The sequence below is a fragment of the Heterodontus francisci genome, chromosome 4, assembly GCF_036365525.1.
Source record: "Heterodontus francisci isolate sHetFra1 chromosome 4, sHetFra1.hap1, whole genome shotgun sequence".
Lineage (NCBI taxonomy): Eukaryota > Metazoa > Chordata > Chondrichthyes > Heterodontiformes > Heterodontidae > Heterodontus > Heterodontus francisci.
In genome coordinates this window covers 134314598-134336289 of record NC_090374.1, presented here as the reverse complement: position 1 = coordinate 134336289, position 21692 = coordinate 134314598, and the positions used below count along the sequence as shown (strand labels likewise).

The following is a 21692-nucleotide window of genomic DNA, read 5'->3' as shown; positions in this document are numbered from 1 at the left end:
GTATACAAAAGAGTAATATTACCCCTGAAATAATCAAGAGTGCCAAGCCTGCTATACTCTCAGCACTACATGAACTGCTATGCCTGTGCTGGGACGAGGGAGCAGTACCCCAGGACATGCGCGATGCCAACATCATCACCCTCTATAAAAACAAAGGTGACCGCGGTGACTGCAACAACTACCGTGGAATCTCCCTGCTCAGCATAGTGGGGAAAGTCTTTGCTCGAGTCGCTCTGAACAGGCTCCAGAAGCTGGCCGAGCGCGTCTACCCTGAGGCACAGTGTGGCTTTCGTGCAGAGAGATCGACTATTGACATGCTGTTCTCCCTTCGTCAGATACAGGAGAAATGCCGTGAACAACAGATGCCCCTCTACATTGCTTTCATTGATCTCACCAAAGCCTTTGACCTCGTCAGCAGACGTGGTCTCTTCAGACTACTAGAAAAGATCGGATGTCCACCAAAGCTACTAAGTATCATCACCTCATTCCATGACAATATGAAAGGCACAATTCAACATGGTGGCTCCTCATCAGAGCCCTTTCCTATCCTGAGTGGTGTGAAACAGGGCTGATACTTTTTGGGATTTTCTTCTCCCTGCTGCTTTCACATGCGTTCAAATCCTCTGAAGAAGGAATTTTCCTCCACACAAGATCAGGGGGCAGGTTGTTCAACCTTGCCCGTCTAAGAGCGAAGTCCAAAGTACGGAAAGTCCTCATCAGAGAACTCCTCTTTGCTGACGATGCTGCTTTAACATCTCACACTGAAGAATGCCTGCAGAGTCTCATCGACAGGTTTGCGTCTGCCTGCAATGAATTTGGCCTAACCATCAGCCTCAAGAAAACGAACATCATGGGGCAGGATGTCAGAAATGCTCCATCCATCAATATTGGCGACCACGCTCTGGAAGTGGTTCAAGAGTTCACCTACCTAGGCTCAACTATCACCAGTAACCTGTCTCTAGATGCAGAAATCAGCAAGCGCATGGGTAAGGCTTCCACTGCTATGTCCAGACTGGCCAAGAGAGTGTGGGAAAATGGCGCACTGACACGGAACACAAAAGTCCGAGTGTATCAGGCCTGTGTCCTCAGTACCTTGCTCTACGGCAGCGAGGCCTGGACAACGTATGCCAGCCAAGAGCGACGTCTCAATTCATTCCATCTTCGCTGCCTTCGGAGAATACTTGGCATCAGGTGGCAGGACTATATCTCCAACACAGAAGTCCTTGAAGCGGCCAACACCCCCAGCTTATACACACTACTGAGTCAGCGGCGCTTGAGATGGCTTGGCCATGTGAGCCACATGGAAGATGGCAGGATCCCCAAAGACACATTGTACAGCGAGCTCGCCACTGGTATCAGACCCACCGGCCGTCCATGTCTCCGTTATAAAGACGTCTGCAAACGTGACATGAAATCGTGTGACACTGATCACAAGTCGTGGGAGTCAGTTGCCAGCATTCGCCAGAGCTGGCGGGCAGCCATAAAGACAGGGCTAAATTGTGGCGAGTCGAAGAGACTTAGTAGTTGGCAGGAAAAAAGACAGAGGCGCAAGGGGAGAGCCAACTGTGCAACAGCCCCAACAAACAAATTTCTCTGCAGCACCTGTGGAAGAGCCTGTCACTCCAGAATTGGCCTTTATAGCCACTCCAGGCGCTGCTTCACAAACCACTGACCACCTCCAGGCGCGTATCCATTGTCTCTCGAGATAAGGAGGCCCAAAAGAAAAGAAAGAATATAACTGGGAGAGGTTCAATTAATTATATATATATATATCATGCACAACTGATCTAAATCAGTGTGGAGATGAAACTACTTCCCAAGGAGGTTTACATTTAGCACAACAATGATTTACTGAAAAGTATTGCAAATCGAAAATCAGATTTCAGCTATTTGTCTGACTAATACGCCACATGTTAACCATAATGTGAAGCTCTTACGGGTTTAATGCAAGTTTATTTTCATTTATTACAGAGTATCATTACGGTTACATTTGAAATTCCCGGCACCATTCTTGAAGAAGACTTAAACATATACCTTCAGGTGTGCTTTTTAAATATTTTCTTTTAAACCTATTTCTCTTTTTTAAAAAAACATAAACTTCTTTATAGAAAAACACTTGGGGCTAACTGTAAATCACTTACATTATCAACACATGGCTTTTTATGTTTAGCTTTTTAATTCCATTCTTGTGTTTTGCTCATCGTGGGCTATGGCGTACAGAGCAGTCAGCATTGTGAACATTTTAGAGTGAATTTTAAAGTCAAAAGGATAACAGACTAAAAAGACCGATAAACCAAAATTAATTCATTTCATTCTAGGTGTGAGTGTTGTCGGGTTTGGATATGATGGTGCCTCTGACATTGTTTTTGGATCTTGGATGGAGTGCATTATGTGGGTGATTTAGGTGTGAATCTATATTGCATCAGTCCATTGCATAGGATGTGTTTCACTGTAACACATTGCACCATGCTTAGCTACTCACAATGTCCTTCCTAAAATTTTAATTGTACTAAAATGAGAAGAAACATGGTGCTTGCACGTCAGTATATTACCGTCACCCCCCGTGAGCGTCAATGTGAGAAAACATCTAGAAGTGTTACAAAAAGCATAAGTTGTGAAATATACCCAAAACTCTCAGTAGCTCCGGCAATCACTCTAAATTGCAGCAATAGACGCATATTTGCTTGTCAGATTGGAGCATTGCCCTTCTGCCGGGGCAGGGTCAGGGAAACTGTTTGACTCCTTTACTACAAAATTGTCATTTTGTGTTTCTTCAGTAACTTCAGATGTTTTCAATCTATTTAGTCCATGTGGGTTTTGATAATTAGCCTTTGACTAGGCCATTGCTAACACCTCTTTAAAACCAACAATTTGAAATTTGCAGAACTGACCCAGAGATGAAACTTCTGATTTTCTTAGTGAGCAATCATATGGCTTCTCTTCTGTGAACTTAGTTCTTTGTAGAAAGTGGAGAAATGGCTAGGTGTCTTCCAAGTCAGTTGGCCACATTCTCATTTGAATTATAATGTTGTGGGTTCAAACCTCCTTTCAAGACCTTAGCACATAATTGAAGCTAAAGACTCTATGCGCTCCATTCTCAGAAGTACTAACCTTGAGATTAGGTGTTAAACCAAAGCCCTCTGTACCTCCTTTGATGGTCTGGGTTGACATTAGAGATCACATTGGCGCTATTCAAAAAAGAACAATGAGTTTCCAATGTCTGTCCTCAAACGGCACTACTAAGAATAGATTAGCTGGTTACTTATCCCTTTGCTGTTTGTTGCTTCTTGATGTGTGGAAAATGGTTGTTGTGTTTACCTGCATAACAACAGTAATTACACCTCAAAAATAATACACTTTATTTGCAACACTTCGGAATGTGATGAGACATGATATGAATGCAAGCTTTTCTTTCTTTTAGAATTTGTTATGGGAAAAAAATTTAAAGAATAAGTCAGGCAATCCAATGGATATAATACGATTAAAGGTAATTATTGATTTACTGTTTGGCTACAATGTCTAATGCGAGGAACGGCCGTGCTTGGGAATTATACATTTTGGTATAATTTTGTCATGTTGTTTTCAATCGTGGCATTAATAAGGGAATCTGAGCACCCGCACTGCTTTTAAAAATCAAACATCATTCACTTTTTAGAAAAAAATTCATGGGAAAATACAAATTAAGTGAAATGATAGAGCAAAAACAAGTTAAACATTTTGCTTTTTATTGAAAATTAGTTCTGGTGGGACTTTCTGATGAGCTTTGTAAGTAATTGCACCACCAGGTTTGGTACAAAGCCATATGAACCAGGATGCTTCCAATTTGATCTCTGGACTGTGCTTAATTAGCTGATCTCTGCTGGGATGCTACAGTTAGCATTGGGCCACCTGAGCTAGAATGCTGATTAAAATAGTCAGGATTCCTGGTCCCCTGCTCTTACTATCAAGTGACTGTTGTTGGAAAGCATATGTTAGGAAATAGTACAGGCTACGGTTTGGTTGTAATGTCTCCTTGGTTGCGCATGCTACTTGCACTCACTCTCTAAACTTATATGCAAAAATGTGTCCTTGTGGGTGAGGTACTAGAGGATCCTGATGGTAAGTAATGTAGAGGTTCTCTACCACTCGTCCCACACCAAGGGCTGAATTTTATTCTCCCAGAGGGCAGCTTGTGCACTGCCACGCCGTTGTGATCTAGCGCGCGGTGGCTCATTTAAATACGCAGGTCAGGCCCCCCCGCCAATCACATGGTGGGGGCAGACCTCAGCGAAGTCGTGAATGGCGTCAGCTGCCTCTGCACGGTGGCTGGAGCCATTTTGAAAGGGCTGCCTGACCTGCACAGTTGCACCCCCCCACCCCTCCCCCCCTCCCCCCCCCCACTACACTTTAAATACATTTCTAACCCTTCACCCCCCCCCGCTACCCCAACACTAGAAATGCAGAGTTGAACCTGTTTCCCCCCTCCCCTCCCCCAACTACATTAAAAATCCTAAGTTCCCCTTTTCCCCACGTTAGTGGCGCCAGCTTTCTCTGGGCAGGAAAGTGAAGGTACGTGAGTGCCGCCATTTTGGAAGATCCCAGAAATCACGGGGAATTGCAGGTAAATTTATTTTTTATTTGAAACAGGCCCTTCGGCCCACCGAGTCTGTGCCGACCAACAACCACCCATTTATACTAACCCTACACTAACCCCATATTCTCTACCACATCCCCACTATTCTCCTACCACCTACCTACACTAGGGGCAATTTACAATGGCCAATTTACCTATCAACCTGCAAGTCTTTTGGAGGTGGGAGGAAACCGGAGCACCCAGAGGAAACCCACGCAATCACGGGGAGAACTTGCAAACTCCACACAGGCAGTACCCAGAATCGAACCCGGGTCGCTGGAGCTGTGAGGCTGCGATGCTAACCACTGCGCCACTGTGCCGCCCATTTTCAATGTATACATCAGGTTTATTTAAATATTTAAAGTCGGGTCCTCTCACAGTGTTGGGCTCCATCGCGAGCCGCTGCTGCTGCGATCCTCCGGCCCTCCCGCCATGGAACCCGACGTTGGAAGCTCAACAAAATTCAGCCCCAAGATTGAACTTTGTCATGCAGGCCCCCACCGGCCAAGAATGAGGAATATTAATTTTGCCGCATGAACATTAATTTTAAACTGTTACTGGAGTGAAAAAACAACTGGTTTAAAAAAAACCCACAATGGATCCTTGGCTGGAGACAATTTTGCATATTAACAGACAGTACTTGGAAAGGACAAAGGGGCTACACCCTGCTCCAATTTAATCCACAATGGACTTTTGATTACGAGACATTGAGGATGGAGGAGCCGCATTCCAGGTTAACTGCTAAGATGGCCGAATATATAATCAGACGTGGTCACACCAGCTAGTCATATGACTAACCTGCAGTGCCACCTGAATATTTTTTAAATTTGAACTTGCAACAGAATTTTGAACGGCAGAAAGCTCCTGGATTGAGAACATCTCTCTCCTGTCTGCTCTCATCGCTTTCTCACCAGCTTTGGAATCCATTGAAGACACAGGGACCTCAAGAGAGGAAAGTCTCTGACAGTGATCAAGGTTTAAGAAGAATACTGGGCCCCAACGAAAAGCAAGAATTACCTACAAGCAAGAAATACCTACAAAAGGACTCTACAGTGAGCTCGAAGCACAGTAACAAGAAACTCTTCAGATATTGCCTCAAACCTCTCCACTTTATTTTTACTTCTCTTTTCTGTCTCTATTTGCGTGTGTGTATCGCGTATGCATACCATCGTGGGGCACGGCTTGTATCTGTAGACCAGTCAACTGAATTAGAGTTTAAGTTTTAGTAAATTTCACTTTTCTTCTTTAAACCTAAGGACACCTGTTTGTGCTCATTTCTTTGCCTTATAATTGGAAAACGGTGAACAAGAATTCACCAAGTGGGAGCTCAAAACAGTGTGTTTAAAATTAAAACCCTGTTACAGTAAGACCAGGTGAAGGCTGAAAGGGACCCCGGGCCACCTTTCTCACCTGATTGTAACAGAGGTTTGGGTGCTAGAATCTGGAATTGACCCACAGACAAATGAGAGAAATTGGAAATGGGAGGCCAAATTGTTCTAAATCAAAAAAGAGCAAGTTTGCATTACTGGTTTCTTTGTGGTTGTGTGTGATTGAATACTAACATGTCTGTAACTGATGCGAGCAGCTCTCCAAACCAGGGTGAAGTAATTTGGGGCAAGTTGAAAGCACTGTCTATGGAGGAGTTGAGGAAAATGGCTGGACAGTGTGGGATTACTGTACGTGGCAAGGCTAGGAAGTTTGAACTCCTAAGACTAGTGGCCAACCATTTTTCCCTTGAATCTGAAGAAGCAGAAGCAGTGTTAGAAGTAGATTCTGACAGGGTATTGTGAGCAAAGATACAATTGGAACAGAGGAAACCTGAATTAGAGGAAAGAGAAAAAGAAAATGAAAGACAGGAGAAAGAAAGGTAGGAGAGAGAGAGATTGAAGCTTCCAGAAAAAATGCGAAGAGAATTGAAGCGACTTTAGTTAAATAGGGGGCGACAGAGTAACCCCAATGAAAGCCTGGTCAATATGGAGGAGCAGAATTCAGGGCTGGGTACAAAATTGCTTAAACTCGCTCAGCTAATTCCAAAATTCTATGAGGAAGATGTGGAAGCGTTTTTAGTGTCTGTTTTTAGCAGCAAAATGGCCAGCTGAGACCTGGTCTCTCTTACTACAAAGCAAGTTAACTGGAAAAGCCCATGAGGTTTATGAACTGACCAAATATGCTATCTTTGGGGCACATGAATTAGTACCCGAAGCCTATCGGCAAAAGTTTAGAACCCTCAAACAGCAAGCTAATCAAATTTATCTGGAGTTTGAAAGAAGTAAGCGGCTGGCTTTTGACCAATGGCTGAGGGCTCTTAAAATACAGCTCAGCTATGAGAATCTCAGGGAAGTAGTTCTGTTAGAGGAATTTAAAAACTTTTTCCCACTCTCAATCAAGACCCATGTAGAGGAGCAGCGGGTCCAGAGAGGCCAGCATGCGGCTGTTCTGGCTGATTAGTTTGCTTTAATTTATAAGTCTGTTTCCCAGGGGAGAACCTTTTCTACTCACCCCCACAAATCCGAAAAGGACAAAAGGTGGGAAGGTGATCTCCGCCCAGGCAGTCCTGGGAGAGAAAGGAATGCAGGAGACACATGGGGGCCTCCTCCAGCCAAAAACGAAGGTGCTGTGAGCAAGAATTAGACCCGCAGACCTGTGTGCTTCCATTGTAATGAAGCAGGGCATTTAACAGCCGACTGCTGGATACTAAAGGGAAAACCGGTAAGAGTTAATCAGGGCACACCCACTCAGGGAACATGAAGGGACTCTGATGGAATGCACAGCAGAACACACTGGCTTTAACTGCAGTAAGAGTGCAACCTAGGAAACTTATTACGGCCAGCGCAGGAAAAGCTAATAGGATTCCTGAAGGTTATCAGGGTTTGTGTTTGAAGGGAAAGTAACCCCATACCCCTCTAGTGGGGCCAGCAAGCCCATTGTGATTCTCAGGGACACGGGCCACTTTTACTGAGAAAAGGCCTGACCTTTCCCTCAGAGAGTGCAGTGAACACCAAAATGGTGGCGAATGGTATTAGAGGGCAGTGTATGCCTGTACCTGTACAGCAGGTGCATCTGGAGTGTGACTTAGTTTCAGGACCAGTGACCACAGGGATAGTTTGCCTAGTTTGGACAGGGTTGACCTGCTCCAAGGTAATGATGTGGTGGGGGTGAAGGTGGTAGCCGCCCCAGTAGAGAAAGAAAGACCACAGGAGGTCAGAGAGACAGGGCAGTGGCAGGAGACGGTCCCCTGCAGTTACCCTGAATGTATAGGAGATGAGGCCATGATCAAACCAGCTCCCCCATGGGTACTGCAGGCAAATGACCATGAGGTCTGCCTTTCCGAGACTTTCTTTGGAAAGTTAGGAGACCCAAGGAATGAATTAAATGGATTTTCCCAAGCTGAGGCTCAGCCAGCCGACCCAGTATTACGAGAGTGAGCACAGGCTGCCCAGTCTGAAAATGAAGCAGAAGGAGTCCTTGATTGCTACTATTTAAAGAGTGGGGTATTTATGAGGAAATAGAGTTCTCCTCGCAGACCTGAGTGTAAGGAGTAGGCAACAGTCCACCAGTTAGTGGTGCCGCAGAGGTACTGGGGAGAAATATTGAGAAGGGCCCACGAGACTACAGTGGCAGTACATTCCAGTATACGAAAGACCAAAGCCCGCATAAGACAGCAGTTTGAATGGCCAAAACTCCACAAAGATGTGGTGGAGTACTGCAGAAGTTGCCACATGTGCCAAGTTGAGGGAAAACCACAACTTACAGTGAAACCTGCACCCCTACGTCCTGTACCGGTGTTAGGAGGACCCTCCAGCAGAGGCTGGTGAACTGTAAGGGACCCCCGCTGAGAATAAAAGGGGACAGGCAGGCACAAGGCTGGCAAAGGTTTAGAAAGAGATGGGGAAAAAAGTGACCGAGGGCAGGTTAAAGCAAGTCCGGGAGGAATCCCGGATGAAAACCCCTACTGTCCAGTCAGCCAACCCCAAAAAATGTGAAATGTTAGACCTCATATCATCCTACGTAAATGCAGATTCTAGAAGCACCCCACCCGAGTTGCTAACAGCATTTACAGGAACCTGCAGAGACAAAGAGAGACCTCTAGGGGGCACAGAAACAGTGAGGGTGATGCGTCAACCAATTTGAAGTGCCACAGGAGAGTGCAGTTAAGTCTGCCCAAAAACCTACAGTGGGAGTGTCCCAGAGAACAAAGGGGAGATTAACAAACAATCCTTGCCCACAGTCAGAGAAAAAGGGAACCACCCATCCCCTGAAGTCAAAAGCCTTTGCATGACTCAGCAAAGCATTGAAAGAGAGTTCATGATAGACCTGCCCATGACTAACCCTCCTGAAAAAAAAATTACCTCAGCAGGAACCCGAACCCTCGGCAGTCACGGCAATGGGAAAACTTCCCCAAAGAACCACATGGTTACTGGGATGCCAAAAAGAGGAAATTAATGCAGAAAAGACAATTTTAATGAACTTTAAGATTTATGAATGAATGGAAGTGAATGAAAGAAATGCATGGTTTTTCTTTCTGTATCCTGTATTTCTGTCAAACCTTTTAATGAAATGAGCCTTTTTTCAAATCGCATTTCATTCCCCTGGGTGTGGAGGTTCATGCAGGCCCCCACCGTCCAAGAATGAGGAATATTAATTTTGCCACATGAACATTAATTTTAAACTGTTACTTGAGTGAAGAAAGAACTGGTTAAAAAAAAAACAATATGGATCCTTGGCTGGAGAGACATTTTTGTATATTAACAGTCAGTACTTGGAAAGGTCAAAGGGGCTACTGCCTGCCCAATTTAATCCAAAATGGACTTTTGATTACCAGACGTTGAGGATGGAGGAGCTCGTATTCCAGGTTAACTGCTAAGATGGCCGAATATACAAATGAACATGGTTACACCAGCTAGTAACATGACTAACCTGCTGGGCCACCTGAGTTTTTTTTAAATTTTAAAGTTTTAAACTGGCAGAAAGCTCCTAGATTGAGAATATCTCTCTCCTGTCTGCTCTCATCTCTTTCTCACCAGCTTTGGAATCTAATGAAGACATAGGAACCCCAAGAGAGATACGTCTTCTACAGTGATCAAGGTTTAAGAAGAATACTGGGCCCCAACAAAAAGCAAGATTGACCCACAAGCAAGAACTACCTGCAGAAGGACTCTACAGTGAGCTCGAAGCACAGTAACAAGAAACTCTTCAGATATTGCCTCAAACCTCTCCACTTTATTTTTTCTTCTCTTTTCTGTCTCTATTGGCATCTGTGTATCGCATATGCACGCTCATGTGGGGCGCGGTGTGTATCCGTAGGTGTTAACCGAATTAGAGTTTAAGTTTGAATAAATTTCACTTTTCTTCTTTAAACCTAAGAACGCCTGTTTGTGCTAATTTCTTTGCTATACAGTTGGAAAATGGTGAACCAAGTGGGAGCTCAAAACACTGTGTTTAAAATTAAAACCCTGTTACAGTAAGACCAGATGAAGTCTGAAAGGGACCCCTCAACACCTTTCTCACCTGGTTGTAGCAACTTTAAACTGCAGTTAAAGAAATGCAGGTGAAGTGTGCTGATCATGTTATTTAAATTTTGTTTTGATAGCTTTTTGCTGGAAATTATGTGGCCTTCTAGCGTCCTCAGTATTTTGATTCAGTTGAAGATGGTTTGTCTATTACTGTGCTTAGAAGCAACTGGAATGCTGATTTCCATGTAAATAGTGCATTCCGGAAAACTAGTTCTTACTGACAGACATATTGGGCAGTCAGTACTTGCAGGAAACCTTTCCCTCCTTCCAATGTCCCTTACATGGACTTTGCATAATCGTACTTACTAAAACCTCCTTTTGACAGATTGTGGAGAAATCAGTAAGTTTTGCTTATGGGTTCAGCTGTTTGAAACAGAGATCTTCTGAGCTGTGGAGGTTACATGAGCCCTGGGTTGGATTATAGCAGTTTGTTACAATGAGGTTTAAATGTGATGTGTTTACTAGTTTGTGTGGTCTCAGAACTGCCAGTTGTCTCTAGATTATTGACATTTATTATAGGGATGGGGAACAAATACTGGCCTTGCCAGCGATGCTCACATTCCATGAAAGAATTTTTAAAAAATAATTTATAAGAACATGAAATACTAGGGCCATGAATTCTCAGACCCGTTGTACCACTGTGAGTGTAATAGAGTGGGAATTCCGCTATTCCTGCTACTTTGACTTCCACTGTTGACATCAGCAGAGCATCCGGGGTCAGGGCAGGGCCAACTAAACCCACTTGCCCACAACTTGAGTGTCTGTTTGGGGGCAAGATGTGGCATTATAAGAAGGCTGATTTCCCTGATTCTCTTGGCAGTCTTCCAGGCTGTTCGGGCTTGTGCACCTCAGTTGCCTCCTCTGCTACCTCCCCATCTCCTTGCAGAACTCCATGTAGCTGGATATTAGTTTCTGGTATGCAGATTGCTGGGTACTGAGGAGGTGGGAGCCACAGATATGCTGGTTGGGGAACTTCATCTTGCCAAACCTGCATCCATTTGACATCATGGCTTTCTGTGGGACAGACAGAACTCCTGCCTACCCTGACAGGTATTTCCCATGACCTCTTCTCTGAGCAGGGACCTGAAGTTTCCAAGTCAAACTGGTTTTCTGCCCCTGCCAAACCCCTTTGTCCCCTTTATCCTGCCTTCTGCTCTGGGTCCCGAGAAAATTTGGGGCCAATTCATTTTAATCAGTTTCTATAATAGCTTTTTAAAAAATGGATTGCAAAAGAACCAATTCTGATGTTGTAAAACAACTAAAAATTCCAGTTTGCTCCTAGTTTATTGCTTCTATCCATCTAACTTATTTGTAGATTTGATAAACATTTTTTTTTGGTCTGACAATAGAATGTAATTCTACAAAGTGTTGTAGTTTTTGACACTGAGCTTCAGGTAAACATGCTTATTGTTGCCACATTTATTATTTGGCAGGCCGTTGTGTCAATAAAGGGAAAACCACAGCAGGTGATTGTCCAAGGGGTTTACGAGCTGTATGAGCTAGAAGAAACTTCTGTAAACTGGAATGCAGACAGTGAAAGGATCAACAGATTTGTGTTCATAGGTAACTAACATCCTACATGCCTTTTGTTTTCCTTTTGGCGTTTTGGGTAGCTTTAACTTCTGTTAGATGTAGCAATGTACTATGCGTTACAAGGATCACCCAGATCTTTCAGTTCAAAAAAGCTAATTTTTCTAATTGGTTTTATAAAGGACACAATTTTACTTAGTAACCAAAGTAAACCTAGCTTCCTTCCAAGCTAAACTATGTGTTTGATTTTAAACTCTTCTGTCCTTATTCTGTACCAAGACGCACTCAGCCATCACCACTGTCCTTGCTGACTGTATTTATTTAGAGATACAGCACTGAAACAGGCCCTTCGGCCTACTGAGTCTGTGCCGACCAAGAACCACCCATTTATACTAACCCTACAGTAAGCCCATATTCCCTACCACCTTCCTACACTAGGGGCAATTTACAATGGCCAATTTACCTATCACCTGCAAGTCTTTGGTGGTGAGAGGAAACCGGAGCACCTGGCTAAAAGCCACACGGTCACAGGGAGAACTTGCAAACTCCGCACAGGCAGTACCCAGAATTGAACCCGGGTCCCTGGACCTGTGAGGCTGCGGTGCTAACCACTGCGCCACTGTACCGCCCAAAAATAAAAAGAAATTATTGTTGGTTCCTAATCCCCAAATGCCTCAAATTTAAAATTCTCATCTTTGGGTTTAAACCTCCATGGCTTCACTCCTTTCAAACTCCTTAACCTTCTTCATTGCTACAACCTAACCCGTCCGGAACTCTGCTCTTTTTACTGTAGCCTTTTGTGTAATAGCCTATTTAGGCTCCACCATTGGCAGCCATGCTTTCAGCTGCTTAGGCCTCAAGCACTGGAACTTCTGATCTCAACACCTCTGGTATCCACTTCCTTTTCCTCCTTAAAACCAAGCTCTTTGATCAATCTTTTGGTCACTCCTAATTTCTTCTTTATGTCAGCATCCAGTTTTATCTGATTATGCAAGGGGACTTTTTTATGCTAACGGTGCTATGTAAATGCAAGTTGTTATTAGTCAGTTACCTGCTTAGTCCATTGCACAGTTTAATGTCACCCGACAAAAGCTAACGTGTGTCATGCATATGAAGTAAACGTTAATGGATATTTGGTAGGTCAGTGGATGCAACAACAGCAACTTGTATTTATATCGAACCTTTAACATAGGAAAAGATTCCAAGACGTTTCACAGGAGCATTATCAAACAAAATTTGACACTGAACCGTATTAGGATAGGTTAAAGAGGTAGGTTTTAAGGAGCGTCTTAAAGAGAGAGAGGTAGCGAAGCAGAGAGGCTTAGAGAGAGAATTCCAGAGCTTGGGGCCTAGGCAGCCGAAGGCATGGCCGCCAGAGCTGATGTAATGAAAATCAAGTATGCCCAAGACGCCAGAATGCAGTCAATTGTCTCACTGCAAATAGGGCAGCCACTCCCTTCTGCATAGTTGCTTACAGTTTTAATAACTCACTGCCTATCATGTATTATTCTGTATGTGTTCCTGTAATTTTAAATTTCAAATTCTGCATTATGTAAACAACATAATATATTAATTACATACGATCTTGAGCTTGCTATAAATTTGTACCCTCTCAGTATTGCCTCCTGTTATTGAACTTTGTTTTTGCTTTAACTGATATATGGTTAATATATAACAATTAATATATTATGATTTATATTCTGGATTTTTTTTTCCCACAGGCAGAAACTTGGATAAAGAAATTCTGGAAGAACTGTTTTCTACAACTGTAATGAAGCGAGGAGAATCCAGCTGAAATTTTAATAGAAATCCTAAAGACAGAAATGTAGTTAAGTTGAAGCCCTCTGTTTACGTACTGGATGATTTTTTTCCCCCTTTTCTTTGCACTCTCTCCTTGCAGTCTGTTCATTAGCGTATGTCCTTCTCCAGCTGTTGGGGAAGAATGATCTGGTTCAAATTTACCACCCGCACCACCGTTAATATCACCTCACTGAACCTCCAGCAGAAGGAGTGAATTGCACACTTAAGCTTTTCTCAGCTTCCTTATTGAAAAAGAACACATGCCATTGTATTGGTTTGTCTGCATGTAAGCTGATGATACCTGAGAAACAAGCAGACCTGAGTGCTATGAAACCCCTGGTCTATGATCTGCTGATGGAGTTGTATAAATTGAATTCTTAAGGCAATTATACTCGTGGAATTTTTTCGTGACTTTTTTGCGAATTTTGTTCTCACCAATATGAAGGATGTTACTGATGGGGAATGGAACTGTTTTTTTTGTTTTGAGCACCCATTGTCAGCATTAAGCACTCCCAGGTCAGGTGTGATACAGGCAGAATAAAGTTCCTTCTGCTTTAGCAAGAATTTAGACAGTTTTCCGTTCCTGAACCAAGAGGCACTGGGCTCAATTTTAGCACCTCATCAAAGAGCCCAAGATCTGGATTCTAGCCCCAGGGTCCAGAACCCCAGCAATTTGCATTAGCCCAAATTGAGAGCACCCTATACTGCACTATTGTGACTTTTTTTTCCCATTTCCAACATCAGCCATCCTGTGGTCTGTGACTGAAATTGTAAATATAGTGTTGAACCTGGATAGTTTTATTTTGCTTTGGGGCTGTTTGAACTTGTTTTACGTAAGGCTTTTACAGCCAACAGACAGAAGAGATTTTCATACAATCAATCTGGGCCGGTCTGTCTATTTTTTGCTCACTTTTTCCCCTCCCACAGCTCCGAAAGATGTTCACTGACTTGCTGAAGTACAGTTCCAAGGATGCTGATGACCTTTTCTACCTCCCTGTGGGTCGTCATCATTCATTTACAAGCCCTGATGCTGAGTTAGCAGGCTATTTGACCACAAAAAGCATTACAGGGGAGCTTTGTCCTGTCCTCATCCAACATCCACAGCTAATTTAGTTGCGACAGGGATTACTAGACAAAGATCAGGAGCAGAAACTCAGCAATTTTTCTCCTTCTGAGCCCAGGAATGCTGAGGCCTATCATAGCACCCCAACAGGTAGTCCTGGGAGCTGCATTTATACTCAGATTCGAGAGTTGAAAGGCTGGTGTCTAACCCATTATATTAAATCAAGCGTACTAATAAGAGATACATATTGCTTTATTGGAGACCTTAGCTAAATGCCAACAATTTAACAAATAATTATTTTGTACATAATGTATTAATTATATGATACCTGTTTGAAAATGAGTATGGGAACTGCTGAAATGTTATAAACTTTAGTAGTTTACTAATACAAACTGCTGATTCAAGTATTTAACTTCCCATAGAAACTTAACGCAAGATGCACCTTCTTGGGTATTTATGCAGTGCTTCACATCTACATAGGTAATTTACTGTGCTGTTTGGCCAAGCGCCTGTTGAGTGTAGTTCTGCAGGGCTGGATGGAATTTGATTTAGTAATCAAGTGACAGATTCTGTTCTCAGTACATTCTTCATCATCATACATCAATAGTGTTGTGAGAATCACGGATGTATGGCACAATTTAATTCGATGTTTTCTGCACAGTTTGACTACAGCATAGGTGAGAATGTGTGCAGTTCTTCAAGATTTTGCCTTTTGTGCTGGATAATTATCTTGGAGATTTTATTTTGTCAAAAGTTGAAATTGGACTGCTCAGCTAAATCATGAAGAAAAAATAGTTAATTAAAAATGATTAAAGGGGAAATGTTCTGCTTTGGTACTCCCAGCACCTGTTTGTGACATGTATTGGGAATGCCAAGGTGGAAAATCTCTCCTTAATCTCCTACTGTACTGGTACTTAAGACAGGTTGGATACTTGACTTGCAACCACTAAGTTGAGACTGAGAATCTGGAGCACTACCCATCACTTGGATTTCAATTTTTGGGAATCTATCATTTCTCAACAAAGGGCAGCACAGTGGCGCAGTGGTTAGCACCGCAACCTCACAGCTCCAGTGACCTGGGTTCAAATCCGGGTACTGCCTGAGCAGAGTTTGCAAGTTCTCCCTGTGTCTGCGTGGGTTTCCTCCGGGTGCTCCGGTTTCCTCCCACATGCCAAAGACTTGCAGGTTGATAGGTGAATTGGCCATTATAAATTGTCACTAGTATAGGTAGGTGGTAGGGAAATATAGGGACAGGTGGGGATGTGGTAGGAATATGGAATTAGTGTAGGATTAGTACAAATGGGTGGTTGATGGTCGGCACAGACTCGGTGGGCCGAAGGGCCTGTTTCAGTGCTGTATCTCTAAACTGAAAGTTGTTAGCTATAAGCACTATATAAAAGCAAGCTTTTTTGGGAGGGTGCTTGAGAATGGAATTGATAAAGGTTATTCCATTTTCTTGAGTTCCATTTTCTGGTTTCTATTCCATAACCATTCTTCCACTAGATTACGCACTCTCAGGGCTCTTATCAATGCACCTCCCTTACCAGTTACATGAATTACACAGAAGCAGTCAGGAGTCACAGACTCTGATTCTCTCTGGGAAGAAGCATGTGACTAATGCTCCAGACACTGGCAAAATTATAAGCTCAATGCTTGGTACATTTTTGTGCCTGGAAGTCTTCTGTAGGGAGGCCTTAGGTTACCTTGCTCTTTTCACTGGAGAAAAATACCACTGGACAGCGGCTTGTAAAACAAAAGATGATCAACAGAGACAAGAATTAAATTTATTTCAAATTATATTGGAGGATTACTCAATGTAAATGATAGCAACTGTTATTTATTCATGTCCTTTCTGCCAGTGTTCTCAAAAATGTCTATTAAAATCAGAATTGAGATTTTATGTCTTTATTGAATGTAAGAGTAATTCCTGCAGTATTTCAACTGAAGTAATGACCTTTCACCTTTCTTCAGACAGGTTGGGTACTTGACTTCCAACCAGAAAGTTGAGACTACGAGTCTGGAACACTGCGTGTCACTTAGATCTCTTTTTACAAGCCACTATCCATTTTACCAACGAGATCTCTGAAAATTAACTTGTATTCGAACTGTAATCCACTTGTGAAGTTGCATCTAAACTACTAATTGAGTAACACCTTTAAAACACATGACAATCTCTTACCAACTCAAGCTAAAAGAATATTCTACGACATTTTCACAATAGGTTTCTTATGTACTGTAAATCTGTAATGTTACCATTGAATGACATCTGCCTTGTAAGGATGGGTGAAGTGAAAGGGAAAGATTGGCACTGTGGACACTTCTGGTTGGATGTAGCTTTGCTAGTTACAGGTCTGTTCGGAACAGAGCACATACCAAGCTCCCCAATAACATAATGGGTAAATACACAGTGTGCTGTGGCACTTGTACACACCAGAAGTTGCTAGGTTGAATTGCTGGTTGACATAATTTTGAAATAACGTTCTAAAATGCCTTTGTGCTATTTTATCTTTGCCCTCCATACCATTTTTTGTCACTGCCTACATAATGAAAATGCATGATGGCAAACTCCAGAGCATTTAAGTCAGCCTTAGAATGTGAAGCTGATCTATAATCATTTAGGCTTCATTGCAGGAAGTACATTATGCTGAATGCTTCATTTGTTAGAAAGATTGGAAAAGAATTACATAGTGCAATCAAAAAGTTTAATACCATCAAATAGTTTGTATGTCACTTCAAAAATGAGCTTCAGTTCTCTCAAATCTGTATATTAATAGAACTTTAGTGGAAGTAGCAAATTATTGGTGACTTAAAAGGAATGAAGAGCTGCCCCCAGATAACTGAGGACTAATGTTAGTGATTATGTAACAAACTTTGATTATGAACCCAAGGTTATGGATAGTAGAGAAGTAGAGATGTGTACCTCTTTTTTAATTCCCCTGAAAATAGCTGAGAATTTTGAGACAAATTCCGTTAATACATTTTAAAATCATCCATTAGACAATCCAATCACACCTTTAATAATAAACCTTTGAGCTAAGTTTTAAGATGAATTACATGACTTTGTAGTGCAAAAATAGTGCACTTGATATGAAATATTATGATTGGTTTCTAACATGTCTGTGGGAAGTGATCTGAGTGTAATAATACAGAAATAATTTGTTCCCTTTAATAAAAGTTGATCTTGTGGTTTTTCTGTCATGCACACAGATCATTTATTAGGCTACATTCTCCACATTGTAAGAACTTGGTCAGATGGAAGCTCCTAATGCAAAACTGGGCACAAGCTGTTTATTATTTTTTGTCCTTACATTTTTGTTGGATGGAAAATAGCAGCTGGTACCAGATTTTTTGATTAGATCCTCTATCTGTCAAGTTTGTACCTTTTCCCTTTCTGTTATCCACCCCCACACCCACCCTCCCTGGTAATTGATCAGGAAACTCTAGGCCATACTAATTTTATAAATGCGAGACTTGCAGTTCCCTGAGTAGCTGGCAATGCAACTTTGGCTCACTACCAAGCTACATACATTCCAGTTGTTGAGCTGGTAATTGAAAGGTAAGTAGCATAAGTATCTATGTCTTCCCATCATTGATGGATGATACCTTGATTAGTTCCCACAGGAAATTCACTAATAGAGCTTATGATACAGACTAGAAAAGTTCAGTGTGATATTAGCAGTATACATGTCCTATTCTGGAAGCCTGAGTAGTCTGAACTCCTTGTGTCATATGACTTCTAAATACCATTGAAGGTACTATACAGTTACTACATCAACTGGATTGAAGTCTGTTGGCCATAATAAACTGCAACTAATTGCTAGGCTTATTTTTTCTTAATTTTGAGTAATTGCACAATATGAATGCGAACGTCTGTATTAAAGCTTGCAATTTGAACAGGTACAAGGCATGCTTAGATAATAAGTTGAGTTTTACTTGTTACCTCTTAATATTTTAAAGTCAGGGTAGTTTACAACCAAATCTCTAATTACAATAATTGTTTTAGACTGTTGGCAACATTGGTGTCCAATAAGACCACAACTTGAACTTCTAACCCAGATCTTGTTCATCACCAAGACCACCTACTTTCCCCACCTATTGAGACCCCACCTTCTACTTCTAAGTCCCATCTTCTCAACTTCCTTCTTTTTAAGAACCTCAAAACTCACATCTTCGACCAAGCTATTGATCACCATTCCTAATATCTCCTCTGACCCATGTTTTTTTTTTGCCTTATTATCTCTGTGAAGCACTCTGGGATTCTTTTTATGTTAAAGGTGCTATATAAATGCCAGTTGTTCTCAGTTTTTATTTACCAACCACACTGTCAGTCTCAGTCACACTGATAACTCTCCCGCCATGAAGATCACCAATCGTAGATTCACAAGCTGTACATATAGGAACAACATGACCCCATAAACATTTATGGAGTCTAGAGTGCAATGATTAATGTAAAAGGCTCCAAATATTTTTGATAAAAATATTAACAGTAAAATGGTTGTCAGAGAAGTGTTGGGTTTTTTTTAGGGGCAGTTGCTGCCACGTGGTGAGATGTGGGTGGTTCCCACTGTTCTCAACACCCCACCTGACTGCAGCAAGTGTGTTTTGTTATTAGGGATTAACCCCTTTGGTGTTTTATTTGTAAAATAAACCGACAGCGACAGGTTTTCTTGTAGGTTTAAAAAACAAAATCAATTGTCTATTGATTTAATATGCCTTATCACCAAATTGTCACAACTGCTATTCATGCATTCGCTCGCACATGCACACACACAAAAAAGAGACACTTAAAGAGGTAAAGGGGGAAAGTGATTTTTGTAGTGGTGGCAGCGGGTGGCGATCACAATAAACCTGTTGGATTCTCTTGGAAATCGAGTTCTCATTGGGTGCAGGCCTGAGATGATTGTAGTTTTCTCTTTTGATTGAAAGTTTAGTTGAAGATAGTGGATCGCTTCTAGTTCACTGCTGTCTTGTGTAGATGTAGGTTTCTGCAACAGGGCATGTGCCTTCTGGTTGCTGGAAAATAAATGCTGAATGTTGCTTTTTCTTCTCGCTCTTTCTCTGGAGTCTCTCTAGGCAGTCTGTTTTCAGGTAAAGCTGTGTTACTGCTCACCTGGTAAGAGATGCTCTGGTCTCTTCCCCATGGTGATCGCACAATGGCCTAGGATGTGACTACTTCACACCTTCTTTGTTTCAGAAGAAGACATTCAATTCTGGAATGTTTTAGGATGGGTGTAGGGTGGGTCCAATTGACACCTTTTGGCTTCGAAGCTTTGTCCTTGTCAGACAATTTGAATACACAAAGGCCGTGCTTTTTTTTTAGGTGGCTATTTTGGAGAATTGTTCACTTTTCAAAAGACAAAGTCAGTTTTTATAACTCTTCAGATTTTGTTCATGATTGTCGCTTTTCTTGTGTGCGTGACGGGGACCAAAATGGAGAACCAGTGGTGGTGGCAGAAGGCATTGCAGAGGTACTAAATAAGTTTTTTGCATTGATGTTTACCAAAGAATAGCAATTTGCCAAAGCTATGATACACAAGATGTTGGGATACTGGATGAGAAAAAATAAAATAAAGAGGAGGCACCCGAACGGCTGGTGGTACTTAAAGTGGACATGCTCTTCAGTCTGGACGGGTTGCATCCTGGGTTGCTGAGCGAAGTAACTGCAGAAATTGTGCAAGTGCTGCCTGCTATCTTCCGATTCTCCTTAAATACAGGGGTGGTGCTGAAGGATCGCAAGTGTTACACCCTTGTTCAAAAAAGGGGAGAAGGATAAGCCTGGTAATTGCAGGCCAGTCAGTTTAACATTGGTGGTGGGGAAGCTTTTAGAAACAATAATCCAGAACAGAATTTACAGCCACTTGGACAAGAATGGAGTAATAAAGGAGAGCCAACAGATTTATAAAGGGAAAGCTACCTTTGACTACTTGAGTATTTTGGCGGGATAACAAAAAGGGTGGATGAGGACAGTCCAGATGACGTGTCTGCGGGCCTTCAAAAAGTATTTGATAAAGTACTGTAAACTAGGCTTGGTAGCAAAATTGAAGCCTATGGAATTAAAGGGACAGTAGCAGCAAGGATACAAAAGCTAAGAGATAGAAAACGGAGTTGTGGTGAATAGCTGTTTTCCAACTGGAGGGAGGTATACAATGGCTTTCCCAAGGTTCGGTAGTCGGATGACTGCTATTTTTGATATATAGTAATCACTTGGACTTGAGAGACCAATTTCAAAATCGGCAATTGATATGAAACTTGAACCTATAGTAGACTGAGGAAAATAGTAATAGAGTTCAAGTGGACATGAACAGGCTGGTAAAATGGGCAGATACATGGCAGATGAAATTTACTGCAGAAAAGTTTGAGGTGATATATTTTGGTAGGAGTGCAAGAAAAGAGAAACTTAGCGTTGATAGTGCACAAATCTTTGAAGGTGGCAGGATAAGTTAACAGCAGTTAATAAAGCCCAGGATCCCATATGCTTTATAAATAGAGACATAGGGTACAAAAGCCAGGATTTACGCTAAACTGCTATGAAACACTAGTTCAGCTCTAATTGGAGTATGGTGTCCAATTCTAGGCACTATGCTTTAGGAAGGACATTAAGCTTTGGAAAAAGTACAGAAAAGATTTACTCACATGGCTTTCGGAAAGAGGGATTGCATTTATGTGGATAAACTGAAGAAGCTGAAGAGTCGGGCAAGTAGCAGAATGGATAGCTAGCTGGCTGCAGGCCAGAAATCTAAGTGGGGGTAAATGGTAGCTCTTCAGAATGGCAGAAGCTGAAAAGTGGGGTCTCACAAGAATCACTGTTGTCCACAATTTATATTATTGACATTTTAAACTTTTGAATCAACAACACAATTTCTAAATTTGCAGATGACAACTGGTTAGGAGGATAGACAATACTGATGAAGAGACTAACAGATTATAAGAAGACATTAAAACTAGCAGAATGGGCATATCATGAATTTCAACACAAATAAGAACAAGGTATTAAATTTTTTGAGAGAAGACTGTCTTTCAAGACTCCACCTGCCACAAATGAGGCACACATTATTTTGCCACATGAACATTAAAACTTAAAATTGTTACTGGGAAGGAATTGCCAGGCGCCTCACTGGAAAGACCTTTGTTCCAACACTGCTAGTATGCAAAAAAGAAGCCAGTCACAGCTTCC

General features: G+C 42.0%; 1 protein-coding gene across 7 annotated transcripts in view; it reads left to right on the top strand.

The window, feature by feature from the left end:
* Positions 1 to 17705, top strand: part of cbwd (COBW domain containing) — a 108094-nt gene extending 90389 nt beyond the window's left edge. For 4 of the 7 annotated variants that reach the window (XM_068030187.1, XM_068030182.1, XM_068030188.1 and 1 more), the window contains 5 exons: positions 1972 to 2040; positions 3422 to 3487; positions 11559 to 11688; positions 13377 to 13480; positions 16490 to 17705. In XM_068030187.1, coding sequence (XP_067886288.1) covers positions 1972 to 2040; positions 3422 to 3487; positions 11559 to 11688; positions 13377 to 13450 — 339 coding nt within the window. In that variant the 3' untranslated portion in view covers positions 13451 to 13480; positions 16490 to 17705. Of the gene's footprint in view, positions 1 to 1971; positions 2041 to 3421; positions 3488 to 11558; positions 11689 to 13376; positions 13484 to 16489 lie in introns of all 7 variants that reach the window. The other 3 variants (XM_068030186.1, XM_068030184.1, XM_068030185.1) reach the window with 3 other exon arrangements.
* Positions 17706 to 21692: the final 3987 nt, after the last annotated feature.